The sequence below is a fragment of the Orcinus orca genome, chromosome 5 (genome assembly GCF_937001465.1).
Source record: "Orcinus orca chromosome 5, mOrcOrc1.1, whole genome shotgun sequence".
NCBI classification, from domain to species: domain Eukaryota; kingdom Metazoa; phylum Chordata; class Mammalia; order Artiodactyla; family Delphinidae; genus Orcinus; species Orcinus orca.
The window spans coordinates 143,560,572-143,578,439 of NC_064563.1; the positions used below are offsets into that span (position 1 = coordinate 143,560,572).

Below are 17,868 nucleotides of genomic sequence, written 5' to 3' on the forward strand. Positions count from 1 at the left end.
AAAAATAGTCTTTATGCCAAAGTGACATGTCTTGGGGTGGCATGTTCTGATCCCCTTCAACTGGAAGACACAGCATTTCCCCTATTTATTCGCTTCAGGGTCTTACTCTAAGCATATGATCCATACCTTCTGTTGTCACCTCTTCTGTGCAGATGCCCTTGACCCTGAGTCCCATGACAGGATTAGAATGTGATGGGGGAGACCAACCAGATACTCAAAAACAACTGTAAGAGAGCAGACAATTCAGTACACTGCTGCTTCGGGATTCGGGGGGATGGTTTTTCCCAGGAATTCTCAATGCTCTGAAAAGCCAAGTTCCTCAGTTCGCTTGCCAGGGGCTGGGAGTGGGGTCTGGGATGCCTGCAGAAAACCTCTTAGCAGTTCTCCTGCAAACGCTCCACAGGAAACTGGACTTGACTTCTAAAGCTGGCCCCGTTCCAGAGGACGTCACTCTCAGGACTTTTTTTTTTTTCTTTCACAAAAGAACCTGTTCTTGTGGATGTGGAGGGGCCAGGCTGCGAGAAGAAACCCGCTTTGCCAGCTCCGGGCCTGTGCCGGAGCCCAAGGAGCAAGGTTGGCCGGTGGCCGGCCACGTCCACGTCCAAGGGCAGGAGGGGGCCGCCAGCCTCCCACTGGCCTCCTGCAGGACACAAGAAAGGCTTGGGGCAGGAACAGGGGGTGGAGGCCAAGTGCGAGGGCAGCCTTGGCCCTGAGGCAGGACGCGGTCAGCCTGGCCAGACCTGGGGCTGGCTGATGATTAATGGGGAGTCTGCGGCTCCAGGGCCCTGGTGCACAGCCCGGCCTGTGACGTGAGCGACTTCCTGGTTACAGGTGAGAGCGGTCCGGATTCTCCGTGGCCGAGAGATTTGTTCCTGCGTTTCTGTGGGGAGAGCTGAGAGGCAGGAGAGGGGCCTTTGGGGACCGCAGTACCTTCGCTGAAGCCCCAACGGGCAGATTCACCTGTCACAGGTGAGACACTGCGTGGGCCTGGTGTGTGGCCAAAGGACTCCCCGCAGGTATCCGCTTCCTCCTGGGGAGCCGGTACTCAGCCCCTGGCAGGCCGCTTGCTGGTCTGGGGTGGGGGTGGAGGGGGAAGTGCTGGACAATCCAACACGTATCTGTTTCCCAAATTCCACAGAGTTAAAAATTAAAAGATTGGGCTGCTCTGCGAGCTTAGGAATTTGAGATGATTTCTAATCAAGCTTCACAGGGAGCTGTTCTCCGAATGTGTTGAAAGCCGAGACTCGCTGGAATTTGGAAGGTCTGGATTCAAAGGCTGGAAAATTCCTGGCACTCCCGTTATTGATTGGACAGACTTTAAATGCCATTTATTCTTCCCCAATGAGAGGCCTGATGGAAAGGAAATTGCTCTAAACCTCTGGAAGTTCTAAGACTCCCCACGCCTGGCAGGCAGGGTCAAGGCACCTCCAAATACGGGGGCGCCCAGAGCTGGGGTACTGGAGTGGAGGAGGGACCCTGGTGCCTTTGTATGTGCACATAGAGGTTTGTGGAGAGCCCCTTGTGTGCATTTAAATTCCCTCCTGTCCTACCTGTTTTGGGGTTTAGGGTTTATGCTGATGCCTAAAAACAGGATGTCTGCAGCCTCTGGATTTTATGATTTCAAGCTTTTTCCAAAAACGCAGACATAAGGGTTTGTGTGTGGGGGTAAATAAGTGAAATGATCTCATCTGGCAACTTTCTTCCTGAGATAACCAGCTTGGTGGGTGCTGACGGGTCTCCTGAGTGTTTCTGCCTTGCCTGGGCAGTAGGAAGTGGTTGTGATTTAAATCCTGTCTTGATGTAATTTTCAAAAATATTTTGATATGTTGTGTTAGTTTCAGGTGTACAGCAAAGTGAATCTGTTATACATATACAGATATCCACTCTTTTTAAGATTCTTTTCCCGTATAGGTCATTACAGAGTATTGAGTAGAGCTCCCTGAGCTATACAGTAGGTCCCTATTAGTTATCTATTTTATATATGGTAGTGTGTATATGTCTATCCCAATCTCCCAATTTATCCCTCCCCCCAGGTAACCATACGTTTATTTTCTACATCTGTAACTCTGTTTCTGCTTCAATGCAATTTAGTAAGATTTAAGATTTTTGAAAGACTTTGCAGTTTTTCAACTAAAAGTAGATAATCCAAGTCTTCTGTAACAAGATGAATGAGAAGTAAAATCTCAAACTACTCCATAGAGATATGAACTTGCAAATTACCTGGCAAACCTTCCTTTAATTAAAGCAAACTGTCGGAGTTCAATTACAACTTAGAATCAATCTGGTGACAGTTCCTTCCTGTACACACCCTTCAAAAAATACTGTCCCCTCAAGATACACGTCTGGGTTCCTGTAGCACTCGGGGTGTTCCTACATGCCCCCGCCCAGGGGGTTCTGCTGGGCTCTTAGAAATGGACTCGTTCTGTCACACAGTGAATAAGCGAGTTAAGTCATCTGGTGCTAGTCTGCAGCCTGGCTAACTAGACAATCAGTGACTAGAAGCCTTTCCTAGTGGACCTTGAGCTTATGCTGCAGTTTCAGTAATGCTGGGTCCGCACTTCACATTTATTGCTTTCAGGAAAATGTGTGATTTTTATAACTCGGCAGCTCAATCTCTCCTCCATCCTCCTCTTGAGCCTAGATTTCTAGGTGACTCGTAGAGCGATTGACTGGTCCACTTGTGTTCATCGAACCTTGAAAATTAGTAAATGGTTTATTTGGTGCTTGGTAATTTGGGATCTTGGATCCATCTGGGAAGGCCATGATTTCAGTTTGGTTTGTGTTCAGCTGCTGGACAGCTTGGTATCAAGGTGTATTTGTAGGGATTTACTGAGTCTTTTTTAGATGATGTCAGGAGCTGAGTTGCTTGGTGGGAAGGTCCTGCAGCACAGATGCTGGGACCCTTATATTACACACACCAGCAGTTATGGTTTACTATACAGGCTGAATTTTGCTTTCCAAAGACATCAGAAAACGGGGATGGAAACCCCACGTTCCTGCTCGTGAGCTGTGAGCACCCCGTGCTGCACTTACATGTAAAGTGGGGTCACGGGCCGGGCATCCCCGCTCCCTCACACCCACTCTATTGGATTCAGCAGCTTGTATGAGGTGCTCTCTGAGGGAGCAGGCGAGGCAGCTCTTACCTGTGTCTATTTCAGTTATTGTATTTCGGCTTGTGGTGGCCTATGTCCTGTTAGAGACGACGATATGGAGCCCGGGGGTGTGTGGCAGCTCATCGCAGAATCCTGCGCGGGCTCGCTTAGGGAACCCGCTGCCCCCTGATTTGGGGGGAAGGGATGCATCCCCACCAGCGGAGCTGTGAAATCCACGTGGAGGCCAAAGCCAAAGTGAAAACTCCCCGCAGCTCGGGTCTCTGTGCTAAGGATGTGTGAAATAAAGAAACCCTTTCCTGGGTGGAGGAGCCGGTGTTTCTGTAGACAGTTCATGATGTGTTCAGTGGGAGATTTAACTTACGTGCTCTAAGCAGCGCTGGTGGCCTCCCCAGGTAGGCCTGTCCCAAGGAGAAGGAAAAAAAAAAAATGCAGGGATGGAGAGTGAGCCAGAGGGTTATCAAAGAGCAAAGGAAGGGCCGAGAGATGAACATGACAGGATCCCTGGGTGCTGCCAAGGGGCGAGGAAGGCCTTACTTGGTCTACCCTGACCTCTCTCCTGTCCCAGCCCCAGAGCCCCCTCTACGGTTCCCCAAACGTGCCAGGCACGGTCCCACCCCAGGGTCTTTGCACCTGCTGTTTTGCCTGGGAAGCTCTTCTGTACATACCCGTGTGCCGGTCGCCTCACCGCCTTTCCTGTTCACTGGGCACCTTCTTGGGGGCCTTTCTCTGACCTCTGCATTCGAAGCACCAGCCAGCCCACCAAACACACATCCCCTCACACACACTGCTCTCTTCTATTTGTCTCCATACCTCTTACCACCTAATAAGCTTGTGATCTAGTCCCTCCTTTTGCTGTCTGTCTTCCCTTTTGCTAATGTACGCTTGTTGTGAGTAGGATTTTTTTTCTCAATGATTAAAGCATCCCGATTGAAATGAGTAGCAGTATGCCCACGCTCAGACCTTTCGGTTAGTGATTCTGTGGTCGTGGTACAGCATGTGCTTCCCACGACTTATACATGGGCTTGGGAGGAAGATCGTTGAATACACTGATTCTCACACGGGAGCATCTACAGGAATCGGTACAATGTTTAACTTTAGGCAGATTTCTGAGCTTGCCCCCCGAAGCTTCTAATCCAGCAGGTCTGGGGTGGGCCCGAGAATTTGCTTTTCTAACAAGTTCCAAGATGAGGCTGGTGCCACTGGCCAGGCTGACTTATCTCTCCAGGAAAACACACGAGCTGGGAGGGTCCCCATGGGCCTCTGGATGGAGACAGGCTGTGACCTGCCCGCTTTGCTTTCCCAGGTGTGGAGGAGCATGCGAGATGCGGGCCGCTGCCGAGGCATCCTGGCCGCGCTGGTCGTCCTGGCTGGGCTGGCAGGTAGGGACCGCGGAGCTGGCTGGCACGCTCCCGGGCATCCACCCGGAGTGGGCGGGAGGGGCTCGGAGGAGGCCACGGGGGCGCATGGCTGCCAGCAGATTCTGCCTTAGGCTCTTCCTGTTGGGTCCCCTCCACCCCACCCCCTCCATTTCCTGCTGCGCCGACCTCATTCCGGAAGGGTCCTTCAGGTGCGCAGGAGCCCACCAGTCCTCCTCCAGGGGTCCCTGCTTGGGTACCTTCCCAAGTTCATTGCTCTTGTTGAAGCATCCCATTCCCCCGCCTGGATATTCTCCCCTTCCATTTCTACCTGGTCTTCGAGGAAGACCTGACTTGGGCGTCACCTCCTCCCTGAAGCCTTCCTGGCCTTGCAGTTTTCTGGGTGATAACCCCACATCTCCCATTGTTGGCAGAGTGAGGGGCCCATTGCCTGTGAGACTTCCCAGTCCTCCCGACAGTCCCTCCTCATCCTGGAACTTTCCCGGAGTATCAGTGGGAATAGATTCCAGGTGCCCCAGGCCAGGGTCTCTGGATCAGATTCCGCGTTGCAGGAGATGGAGTGTGCAGACCCCCGGGTGCTTAGGGTAACAGGAGTTTGTATGCCAGCTTTCTTTTGACTATGTCTTGTCTTGATTTCATGGCTTCTGTCTGGTGTGTTTGTCTTGTTTTCCTAGCTAGGTTTTAAAGTCCTCAGGGTATTCTTACTTCAGGGATTTCAAGGCGCTGTATTGAAGAATAATATACATACAGAAAAGTGCACAAGTCATAAAGGTACAGCTTGATGAAATTTTACAAACTGAGCACCTTTGTGTATCAACGATGAGCCCAAGAACACTTCACAAATGCTTTCTTCAGCTCCTCCCCCCCCCCAGAGTGATCATTATTCTGACTTTTAGTTGCGTAGATAAGTTTTGCTTGCTTTATACTTTACACACCTATAAACTCTGTTTCAGATGGCTAGATAATAGGTTTTTTTCTTTTTTTTTGACTCCATCCACGACAGCTTGAAAAAATAAAACAGAATAAAATAGTATAGGAATGATCAGAGTGTGTGAGGTGCAGTAAGGACTGTCTTACAAAGTTTGGTTTTGGGTGTGTTTACACATTAAGACAAGGGACCCAGGCTGTGGTGTTAACATGTATTTAGGGGCAAAGATGTCTGGAAGCCCGTGCCTTCTAGTACGTGGTGCTAAGCGTTTAGTAGGTGCTTGATAAGCATTTGTTTGCAGGGTGGAGAGGAAACATTTTCCCTGCTTGTGTAGAGACTCATGCGGTTAGCAAACCAGGCTCAGCACACATTTTAGGGATCCGGCTCCAACGTGGCTGTCTCAGCCACGGCGGTAAAAATCTCTTCCGGCAGCTTAGCGGGAAACTGATGAACTCTGCGTCTACAATTTTTCTGAGCTATTTTTCCTGAAGTACTGTTTTGAAGGCAGGGATGGCTTGGGTTGAGGTCTGGAGATAGCTATTCCAGGAGGGGAGAGGATTATGGGTAATCCTAGAGCCCTTTGGGGGATGGGGTCCATTGCAAAAGCCTGAACTCCTAGGATGCTTCATCATGGAAAGTGTCGGGTAGAGACACCTCCAATGGCTTTGAAGAGCTGAGGACAACCTCCACGTGCCCGCAAAGGACTCCTGCCAGCCCTCGCCTGTCCACCTTGCTCCTAGCATGATGGGTTATTTGTTCACTCGGTGAATATTCACTGGGATCTTCTTACATGCCATTTAGGTGCAGGCACTGGGATGAGCAAAACCAGGCTCAGTCTCTGCTAACAAAGAGCTTAGACATCCATTGATAGAAAAATCAATACAAAATCACCACCATGACAATTGCTTCACTCATCCAAAAGTCTGTTATGGATAATTTGACCTGCACAGGGTGGTCTGGGAAGGCTTCCTGAGGAGGAGACGACTTGGCTGGGAGCTGAGGAGTAAGCGAGACTAGTTCTTCAGGCAGTCACTGCCTGTGCAAAGGCCCTGGGGCCAGAAAGAGTTGGTGAGTTGGATAAATTGAAGATGGTCTGGTGGGCGGAGTTTGGGGCAAAATGAAGTTGGAGAGTACGTTGATGTGAGACTAAGAAGGGTCTTAAGGTATGGTAGTGTTAAGGGTGATCTGGTCTGTATCCTAAAGGATGGAAATATTTTAAACGAAGTCTGGGGTGTTGGGGTGGGAGGTTGGAAAGGGTACCTGGTCACATAGGCATGTTGAGAAGACCCATCTGGCTGCCCCGTGGACAGCGCAGTCTTGGGTGATGGCGGTGGCACAGCGGTGGTGGTGGCACCTCCTGTTATGGTCAGCGGGACATGGGGGGCAGCTCTGATACACCTCGGGACCCCCTCCCTCACTTGCCAGTTTCCTTCTGATGCTCCCAGCCCCTGATGTGTTTTGACTACCATTTTCTCCATCGGAGCTGTCTTACCTGGGCACTTCCCTTCTACTGCCCTCTGCTTTATTTCCCTTTCTCCCTTCTGCTTTTAATTGTCTGCTTGTCTGTTCATTTCCAATGTTAAGTAAGGGATGGGAGCAGGTGAGGGGTCTACAGGTGCAGGAGGGAAGCTGGAGAAGAAGTAAGTGGAAGAGTAGAGGGGTTAGTGGGTGCAGACCCTCTGTGCCCCACATGCCAGGGAGACACCTGGCTGCTACTCCAGGGAGCTGAGAAGAAGCAGTTGCTGAAGAATGGTACTTATGTTTAGGATCTATCTGCAGAGGATTGGGAGGGGCCGGGCATCTGGCCCACATGCTACTGTGTGAGTGATTTCAGTTTTGCAGCTGTTAGGGCACAATGAGTAGAAGAGAACCTTCTCAGTCCTGGGTGGCAGCCAGCCATTTACACGGAGATGCCTGGTGGAGCGGGATTTGCAAGGCAGGAGGAAAGCAAGGGGGGGTGGGGCTGAAGCCCTGGATGTGGAATTGGAGGGTGTTGGCATGAATGAGCATCTTGCAAGTTGATCATCTCCTGCAAGGGAGGACCCGGTGTTGGGTGATCACCGTAGCTGGTGGCCGAGGTGGGTGCGGGGACACTCATCGTTCCCTGCCCCTGGTTTGGCCGTTTGCTCTACAAAGTGAAAGGGAGAGCAAAGGGGAAACTGGACTGTTTGATGAAAGGTCTTATTTACAATTTTCTCATATTTGTCCTGTGTGGGGCAAGTTACACACACCACAGCTGATAGGATGCAGGTGAGAGAGCAGTGAGATTCCGGGGCCTCACGTTACCGGAAATAGAGCTTCTGAGTCACGAGGCAGAGCTGGAGGGGAGTTTACTCATGGTGGCAGCAAAGATCGCAGGCAACGACCTCAGGGGAGTTTAGTGATTAGGATTTGATGCCGCCTGTTTAATTTAAAGGCCAAGTTCAAAGTGGAAGAGTTTCCATTTGGTCCAGGTCCCTCCCAAGCTCCCACCTCCTGAGCTGCACAGTAAGGTCTATACCTGGTGCATTCTTGCTCCCATGTGCAGTCTGCAGGGAATTTAAAGACTGGCTTGGAGTGAACAGTGTTTTGGAGTGAATAACCTACCCGGCACCAGGAAGTGATGGAACCAGGGTTTCAGATGCTTTGCTTATCCTGCTGGAGTGTCCTGGACGGAGCAGCTGGCTGGGCAAGCCCTGGTCTCACCGTCCCTGTGCTCCCAGCACCCAGACCCGTGGGCTGTGTTCAACCTACTCCCATGGACCCGAGTCCGAGATGGGAAAGATGTTGTTATTACAGTGTGGAGTATGAGGACACGTCTCGTCTTTTCTTCCTCGGGGTGTAGATTTGGCTGTTTCTTTCCTTTGAGCTTTTTTTTTAAGATACAATTCAGGGCTCGTGGAAAGAACCAAGTTGGCACAGAGGCTGTGGCTTCCCTGGGGAATCATTTCTGCCTTCCCTTCTTCAGCCTTTTTCCCCTTTTTTAAAAATCCCGGATCAGAGGGATCCTTGGATCAGAAAGATGTGCCCAAGGGTAAGGGAGAATACCCAATTTGAGTGGTTATTAAGGGTCATACTTTCTCTCTCTTTCTATCATGCCCAGAGGCAAAACAAAGAATAGTGATCATGTTTACCCCCAAACAGGATTAGTCCTAGTTAATTCTGACCTTCCCTCAGTTCTGCCTCTTTGGAGCCTGGGATCTCTTAGTTGACCCAGTCCTACAAGTCTCAGAGACACTGTACACCCCATTCTCTCCCATTGACCTGGCCCTGCTGTGGGCACCATCCCTGCAGTGCATTCTGGGTACTCAGGTGAGTGTCAATGTGTTAATGCATGTCTGGTGGGGAGGTTCCTTTCCAGAAATCTTTCAGGTGGTAATTAGATTCTTCTAGAACCTGCCTTACAACTTGACCTTATAAGATTGGAAGGAAAGAGGGGCTGCAGTTATTTGGGGGCACCCAGTGTGGATGGGGGCTGCCTGGTGGACCTGCAGGGTTCATATCGCTCCGGAAGGTGATAGAAACATGTAGTCTTTTTTTTTTAAGATTTTTTTGATGTGGGCCATTTTTAAAGTCTTTATTGAATTTGTTACCATATTGCTTCTGTTTTATGTTTTGGTTTTTTTGGCCGTGAGGCATGTGGGATCTTAGCTCTTGACCAGGGATTGAACCTGTACACCCTGCATTGGAAGGTGAAGTCTTAACCACTGGACAGCCAGGGAAGTCCCTGGAACATGTAATCTTACTGATGGTGGCAGGCGTGGCTGAGAAGAAACCAAGAGTGTGGGCTGTTGGGGGGTCTTTTTACTATAAACTCTGAGTGAGATCAGAGGGCAAAGAGTGGGAAAGAGGGAAAATTCAGAGTGGGAAGGGCTGAGTTTATGTCTCAGCCCCACCACTGTGATCACAGGTCCTGAGGCGTTGCTGGTCTTGATTTCCTCAGCATTAAAATGTAAGAGGTAACAGATGAGAAATCTTGGAGATTATCAATTGCTCTGTAAGTTCTACTTTGAATTATTATTACAAACATGGGAAAGTCTAGGAAAACTCTGACCACCAATTCACTCTTCTGGGGTGATAAGAAAATCAGTCCTAAATGGCCAAAAGATTTCTTGAGTTCTTCAGGCGCAGAACACACTCCATCTTGAGTGTTTCTGACTGAGTTCCCATGAGCTGGAGAGGTCTTGATGCCCTCCTTGGGGAAGGCCAGTTAGGAGTTGTCATTCCAATTAAAACCAGTGTCAGAGTGCATCTGGTGAGCAGAAGGTAGAATGTTGTGAGAAGTCTGAAGGAAACATTTTACTTTCCTCTATGATTTTCTTGGTTTGCGTTGTACGTCACATAGTAGTGACTGCTTACTGAGTGCTTGAGGGTCATGTTAAGGGCTTTATGTAGATCATCTCATTTGGTTCTTAAAACTAGTTGCTGTGGTACTTTTAACCAACCTTGGGTCCACTTGTGCAACACGCGGCCAAGCCAGTCTACTGACATGAGGTTGTGGTGAAGGAAGGTGCAGCGTTTATTCCAAGCACCAAACAAGGAAAACAGGCAGCTAATGCTCAAAAGACCCAGACTCCCTGATAGCTTTCAGGGAAGGGCTTTAAAAGGCAGTGTGAGGGAGGGGGTCATGGGGCTCATGAACAGCTCATGGACATTCTTCTGGTTAGTTAGTGGAGAGATAACAGGGTAGTATTTCAGGAGTTAACGTCATCAGCCTTCTGGTTCCAACTGGTCTGGAGTCTATGTGCTTGTGGTCAGCATGCACTTAACTTCTTTCACCTGGTGGGGGTTTCAGTATCTGCAAAACAGCTCAAGAATATGGCTCAGGATATTATCTGTAGCCCTGGAGGAGGAGCTAAGTGTCCTTGACTTTGTTTTATGGCTAAGCTATTATTATTTTGTCTTGTTTGACCGTTTTCCTTTTTTAATGCATTTTCTCACTTCTCTGGTTAAATTTGCTATTTGGAACTCAGGGAAGGGCTAAGAGGTTAAAGTTTTTATACAAACAAGAGGCAAGAGGGATAGGGGAAGGGAGGGCCTGTCTCTGGGAAGGCCCTGTAGCATTCTGCTGGGTTTCAGTACTAGTGTCCCTGTTGTGCAGTGAGGGGAGTGGTCAAGGAGAAGTGTGAAAACTTTCCCAGTGAGGCAGGACTCTGGAGTTCACAGTATTATGCTCTAGAACTACCTGCCCACCCGCTGGAGTTTTAAACACAACACTAGATGCTCTAAGACTCTCTACGAGGCTGCCAAATGCATCCCCCCAGTGTTGTCATTGAGGGATCCCACTCTCCTGCATCCTTTACATCCCCACAGGGTTCTCCTTGAGGGGTCGCATTCTCCTACATCCTTCTATGTGTTTTCCCTCTCTGTGTCTCCCCCACGTATCTCTTCTCGTCCTTAGGAAGTGGGGTGTGGCATTAGTGACAGTTCCATCCTAAGGGTGCAGGGGGCGTGCAGTGGACCATGGTCACGGCAACCTGGGGTCTCCACCCTCTATGCAAAGAGAAGCTTCTTTCCACTTCCCCCTTTGAGCCTTGGGATCTCCTCTGAGGTGGAAATCACATGTCCTTCCCACTTCACTGGGAGGAAAATTCTCACTTCATGGTGAGGCTGAAAAACTTGCCCGAAGTCGCAGAGCTAGGCTAGTGGTCGCTCTCTGGACAGGCTGGGGTCAGATACTTAAGGTAACATCCCATAGGAGGTGGAGGAGGGACACTGCTCCCTCCAGTCCCAATCCCACTGGGAGTTCCGTGGACTGTGGACTGGGGAGAGGGCCATGGAAAGGAGGGCATGGGTGTGGCTTCCTGTCCACTGGAAGCTCCTGAGCTACTGGGAGACCTGGTACTGAGACCAGTAGGACATGGAATCTGAGCCACGGGATGGTCACCCAGTGGCCACAACTGGTACACAGAAGTGCTACATTGTACAGTCGACTTCTGTAGTCATCCCCTCACCACCTTGAAAAATTGGTTGTCTTTTAGCTTGTGGATCCAGCAATGAAATCATAGAGGGTCCCAAGAACGTCACGGCACTGAAGGGCTCGGAGGCTCGCTTCAACTGCACCATCTCGCAGGGCTGGAAGCTCATCATGTGGGCTCTGAAAGGCACGGTGGTTCTGAGCGTCACACCCACGGAGCCCATCATCACCAACGACCGCTTCACCGCCATGAGTTATGAAGAGGGCGGTAACTTCATCTCTGAGATGATAATCCACGACGTACAACTCAGTGATGCAGGGCAAATCAAATGCAGCCTCCAGAACAGTGACCGGGATGGATCTGCCTTTCTTTCTGTCCAAGGTGTGTATGCAGGTGACTCCAATGGGAGCATTTGGAGTTCACTGGGTTAAATGTCGGGGGGCTGGAAGGGACCTTCTGAAGTTCATGTCGTATATGGGGACATATAGGGTCGAACTTCAGTTGGTGCTATGCTTAGAATTATTCTGAACTGATGGATATTTTGTTACTTATCACCATGCTCCCTCCCCCTCTCCCTTCTTCCTGGCCTTCCTTCCTTCTTTCATATGTGGACTTGCCTTCAGCTGGTATGCTTAGAGCTATTCTGAACTGACTAGTGTTTGTTGTTTTTAGGTGTTTATTTCTCTCCTCCCATCCTCACTGACTGTCTTTCTACTTTCTTTCTTTCTGCTTCTCTCCCTTTCCTCTTCCTTTTCCTTCCTTTCCCTTTCCTTTCCTTTTTTTCTTATTAAGACTATTAAAGACAGCTTTTATCACTTTTTCATCTGACCAATTTCAGTACTAATAACTTTTCTGGAAGTACATCCCGGAATTCTGGGGCCAGTTGCAGTCACTTGTCTTTGATTTAGAGAGAGAGTTGGCGATCATTGCCCTTTTTCTAGCTTTTCCTATACTTGACTCTATTTTTTTGCCTGACATCATTTATCAACTTTGGATCATGCTTTAACTTTTTCCTCTTTCCAGCTGAATTTTCCTAATCTATTACTTTTCCTGCCCACAGTGGTTTTTATAATCAAAGATGTGTGTTCACTAAGCCCTACCAAGTCTTTTAGATAAAATAAAAGAGTAAACAAAATTTATAAGAATGGATAACTTATTTTTCCTTTTATCATTTATTCATTTTCATCATAGGGCAGTTGTGGGATCAAAGGTAATTTTCAGGTGCTGAAGATTATGCTACTTAGTGAAAAAAAAAGGATACAAGGATTCAGAACATCTTTATCAAAGTTTAAGCATTTTGCATTCCTTAAAAATGTAATTATGTACTATTTGTAGATGCATTGGAGCTTTTAGAGTTCCTGATTTCTATAGCAGCATTTCTTTTAACAGACTACATTGTGTCTTTGAAATTTTTTCTTATGCCTGTTTATTAGTTTGTTTAGGAGAAATTTCCAATGATTTGGTCTATATTCATATTGCTATCAAATCAAATTTGATAACGTTCGGTGGAGTTACATGTCTACTTATTTCTACTTGCATTTTTTAATTTAGTCAAATTGTTGTATCTTTACTTTTATGTGTCTTTAATTTTGTGTGGTTTAATTAGGGGCACAATGATATTCTCTAAATAAGTGATTCTGTGAAGCTACCTGGATTATTGACTTAGTTTGCATGACCAAATTATTATTCTAATAATTTGTGGTATAAAGGAAAGAACACAGGACAAGGAACCAAAGATATGAGTTCTGGTTTTGTTTTCATCAGTTACCTTCCTTGGTGACTCCTGAAATGGCTCAATTTCTTTATCTTTAAAGTGAGGATAAGGCTCCCCTGCCGACATCACAGGTTTACTATGAGGATCGGATGGAAAAATGACTAGGGATGGTTTGAAGACTCCAAAGCCCTGTCTGTTTCAAGTTACTGCAAATGAAGCTGGTGGGGCAGAGAGGTCTAGTGGTAAATAGCACAGAGATGGGAGCCTGACTGCCAGGTTCAAGTTCCAGCTTTATCACTGACTAACTGTGTGACCTTGGACATGTTACTTAATGACCTTGTGTCCTAGTTTGCTCATCATAGGGCAGTTGTGGGATCAAATGAGTAGGTCTATATAAAGCCTTTAGAACAGCACCTGGTTCATAGCAATGCCCATAAAGTCATTTGCTATTATTTGTTGCATTCCCAGTAGGAGCATGCCATTGTGTTAGGCATTTAAGGGGCACTCAAGGTGAATGCAATAAGACACAGTCCTGCTCTCAAGAATCTTACAAGAAGAGTAGATAATGCAAGTGCATGAATAACAGTGGTGCAATGTAGATGCTGGCAAGTGCAAAGAGAGGGAGACAAGGTAAGGTTCAAATTGGGAAGGGAGATGAGAGACTTAGTGAAGGCTTCTAGGATGACTCCACAGAGCAGGTGCCATATGAGATGTGCCTTGAAGGTCTGTAGATAACAGGCAAAGTGGGGAAGAAAGAGGGGAGGAGGGCACCCCTGGATCAAGGAAACAAGGTTAAAGGCATGACTTATTATTGCTATGCTTATGGCATATCAGATTCATAAATCCATGTGGTTTTATAGCATCTTTCCCAAGATGCAACTATGAAGTTGTCTGAATACCCCTAACATGCATTTAAAAAAAAATAATTAATTAATTAATTTTGGGCTGTGTTGGGTGCTCGTTTCTGTCTGAGGGCTTTCTCTAGTTGCAGCAAGCGGGGGACACTCTTCATCGCGGTGCGTGGGCCTCTCTTGTTGCGGAGCACAGGCTCCAGACGCGCAGGCTCAGTAGTTGTGGCTCACGGGCCTAGTTGCTCCGCGGCATGTGGGATCTTCCCAGACCAGGGCTTGAACCCATGTCCCCTGCATTGGTGGGCAGATTCTCAACCACTGCGCCACCAGGGAAGCCCCCCTAACATGCATTTTTAAATGTTGGTAATTACTGTAGCTTTTGGTTTTAACACAGATGGAAGAACAAGAATCTAGGGAAGTTAAAGTCTTCCTCAAGGTCATGTGGAAGGAACCCATAGATCGAGACAGAACTCCATCCGTTTACCCTGGTTGCACTGGGCTGAATGGCACTTTGCTCTTAGAGAAACAGAAGTTCTCTGAGCAACAGGGTCTCTTCAAGGGAAAAGAACCATGAAAAAAGAGGAAGCATCCAGTTTATTTTGAAAGTGAATTTTCTAAAGTTTGTTTTTTTCCTTCCCATATATCCACAAGAAAAAGAAAGAGAACTTATATAACTCCATGTTGAGTCATCCAAAATCTACATGAATATTCTAGCCATCACCCTGTGTAAAGTGCTTGTCATGCCACTGGATGACCTCTGTGAACGCCAGTGGGAAAGGTGGATCACAAATACTGGAAAAGGAAATGCTTCAGATTGCTGTATTTTTGCCCATACACCAATTAATCACACACCAAACTCTAGATCTCTTGTGTTTTGAAAGCCACTAAGCCTTGAGTTCAAGATCAACTGTTACTAACTGAAGCAATACCAGCCCCCTACCCCCAGTTTCTGTCATCTTAAACCTCTCCATCAATGAAACAATTAATGAACTAAAAAGAATAAACACAAGATCCTGTAGTCTGAAGGGACAAATCTGTTCCCTTCTCACTGCTGCGTTTACAGAAATCCTTGAAATAGCTAAGGTGCTTTACTTGCTCCAAGACATTATTCAAGAAAGGAATAACTGGAAATTAACATTTCAGAGTAAGAAGAGCTTTCAGAGCTGGTCCAGCTCAGTCTAGTCTGGAAACTCCCAGGCAACCCCTAGATTCTTTCAGGGTGGTCTCTGTGGTCATGACTGTTTCCATGGTAATACGAATTTTAGTTGCCTTTCTCACTCACTGTCATGAGTGTACAGGGATTTTCCCACTGTACATTGGGAAGGTCTGCATAACTCAGTGGACCAGCGTTTTCCAGATGACTGATGTACAATGATACAAAATCGTGCAAGGGTAAAAGTTCCATTCAAAATGCCATCTGGAGCAATGGAGTCTAATGTAACGGCATGAAAGTGCCTTAATACGGTTTCAGTTTCCACGGTGTAACTAACCGTTAGGCAACCACTGCTTGTCAAGTTTTGGTGTATCAGTAGTATCAAAGAACATCCATGATTATCTGAAAAGCTTCCTAACCATTCCAACCATATATCCGTGTGAAGTCAGATTTTCTTCGTATACTCCAAAGAAGGCAATATATCGCAACAGAATGAAGGCAGAAGCAGATATGAGAGTCCGGCCAGATGTTAAAGAGATTTGCATGAATAGAACACATGTCATCTAATTTATTTGGGGTTAAAAATAAAGATAGTTTTCATAAAAATATGTTAATCCATATTAACAGGTAATAGGTTATTCATGTTATTTTAAAACAAATGTTTGAAAAAAAATAAGCAAATATTTAATTCTTATTTCAGATATGGAAAATATTGATAGAACCCACGTAAATCAAAGGTCTTTGGAGTCCTCAGTGGTGTTTAAGAGTATAAAAGTTACTGAAACCAAAATTTTGAAAACCACTGATCTTGTTAAATCATCTTGTTCACCAGGTAGTAAACAGAGAGCCTGAACATTTCAGTGACTTACCCACGGTGACGGCAAGTTTGTGGGAAAGCCGATATCGAGAACAGATCTTTTGATTCTTAGTCCAGTGTTCTTTCCATTATATTACATGGCAGGGAGTTTCAGGGTATTTTAATCTGAATGTTTCACTGTCTATGTAGTTCGCTAACGCTGTGTTTTTACCAGGGCCCATCCTCAGGTTATTTTAGTAACATTAGCAATACAAGTGCTATTTTCAGATGGGTCATTTACAGTGTGAACCCTGGCACATGCAAGCGTGTCTTTACTAAAACTTTAAAATAATTGATCTAAGTAATATATTCTGATACAGAATTTAAGGTAGTTATTTCTATAATTAGATTAGATTTTTATTTAATTTGTACCTAGAAAAATATTTTAAGGCAATATCATAGGAAATTGTTCTTAAAAATGTGACTCAAAAATAAAATGAATCTGACTGACCAAAGGCCAGGAGAGACTTGCTTCCCATGAAACTTTGAGATGTGTTCTCCTTACGATGAAAAGAATGTAAAGGTTGTTTCCCGTTTTGCTTTGGCTCCTAGGGCAGCCCAGGGCAAGTTTGCAACTCCACTGCAGACGTTGTGCAGCCTTCCATGGTGGGCACATCCGCCCTCTCTTTCCCATGTAATTTATATTCCCTTGGATCCTGATTTTTATCTATTCATTTTCTCTGGAATCTATGTTTTCTCGTGAGCCACCTCCCCTTCTTCTGTGAACCTGACAGTATAAGTTAAATACACAGATCAAACCTGAGTTAAGGTTTCCAGATACAGACACAGTCAACTTGTGCTCGGGAAGGTAGCGCTCATGCAATGTGATCTGAAGGAAAATTTTAAAGACATCTATCACCGAGAAGCATGATCATTCCTTCCAAACATTTCTCTTTTCTTCTTTAGTTATGGGGCGGTTGTTCATTCCTGAAGGCAGTCTAGTAGTCATGGAGGATAAGCCTTGTAATGTGACTTGCCGCGCATTGGGCTGGACCCCACTCCCACGTCTTTCCTGGGAGATTGGGGTTCCGGTGAGCCATTCGAGCTATTACTCCGTCCGGGAGCCTGAGGACCTTCAAAGTGCAGTGAGCGTTCTGGCTCTGACGCCGCAGGGCAATGGCACTGTGACGTGTGTGGCTGAGATGAAGCGGCTGCATGTCCACGAGTCTGTAACTGTAAATCTTACTGTGGTTCAGCCTCCCTTGGGTAAGTGAAGACTTTTTGCTTTATACAAAGTGGATTATTATTGCATGCTTTACATTTTGTATGTTGTGCTGCTTAATCAGTGATGCCCAGGAGAATCGCACGGTGATCTTGATCTCAGGTGGGGATGGTAATGGAGACAAATGACTTGTGTCAGCTTCATGACCTTGTAATTTCACTTTTAAAACTCCGTCTTCAAGTGCTTCTCTCTTTTCTACTTACATATGGAAACTATTGAGAATCTTGACAACTACTTATAAAATAGCATCAAGTTCAGATGTAAATACTTGAATTCAATGTTTTTCTCTAGCTTTCACTCATTGTTCCTGTCTGATCCCATCCCCTGGGCCAAGGAAGTGAGCTCTTTCAGTATCTGAGGAGGTCATGCACGTTCTCAAGGATTCCTTCCAATCTTAGTGGGATTAGGAGAGCTCAATTTTTTACCCAGCAAATCCACAGTGTATCTCAAAGTACCAGGTCTATGTTTTTTTTCTTTTTTTTTTTTAACTTCACAAAATGACATAAGTTTAAAGTTTAGATCCTGAAGAAAATCTGTTGCAGGGTCCTTGGGGAAACACCAAACTGACCAAACCTTCATGGAGCCTCTGAACCTGCTTGACCTCGAAGGCCACCTGGGCCAACTAGAAAGCACAGGGGCGGGGGCTGAGTTTCATGCCTTTATTTTACAAAAGAGGAAAGGAAGGGAGGCCCAGAGAAGGACTACACTCCATTCCAGGTCTTATGCTGATGGCACAAAGGGATCCCAAAGCCAGGAGG

At 46.7% G+C, this 17,868-nt stretch overlaps 1 protein-coding gene across 6 annotated transcripts in view; it reads left to right on the forward strand.

Annotated features, from left to right (window-relative positions):
* Positions 1 to 483: 483 nt before the first annotated feature.
* IGSF5 (immunoglobulin superfamily member 5) overlaps positions 484 to 17,868 on the forward strand; it is a 43,385-nt gene continuing 26,000 nt past the window's right edge. For 4 of the 6 annotated variants that reach the window (XM_033418330.2, XM_033418334.2, XM_033418332.2 and 1 more), the window contains exons 1-4: positions 838 to 969; positions 4,417 to 4,492; positions 11,378 to 11,695; positions 16,795 to 17,094. In XM_033418330.2, coding sequence (XP_033274221.1) covers positions 4,429 to 4,492; positions 11,378 to 11,695; positions 16,795 to 17,094 — 682 coding nt within the window. In that variant the 5' untranslated portion in view covers positions 838 to 969; positions 4,417 to 4,428. The other 2 variants (XM_033418331.2, XM_033418335.2) reach the window with 2 other exon arrangements.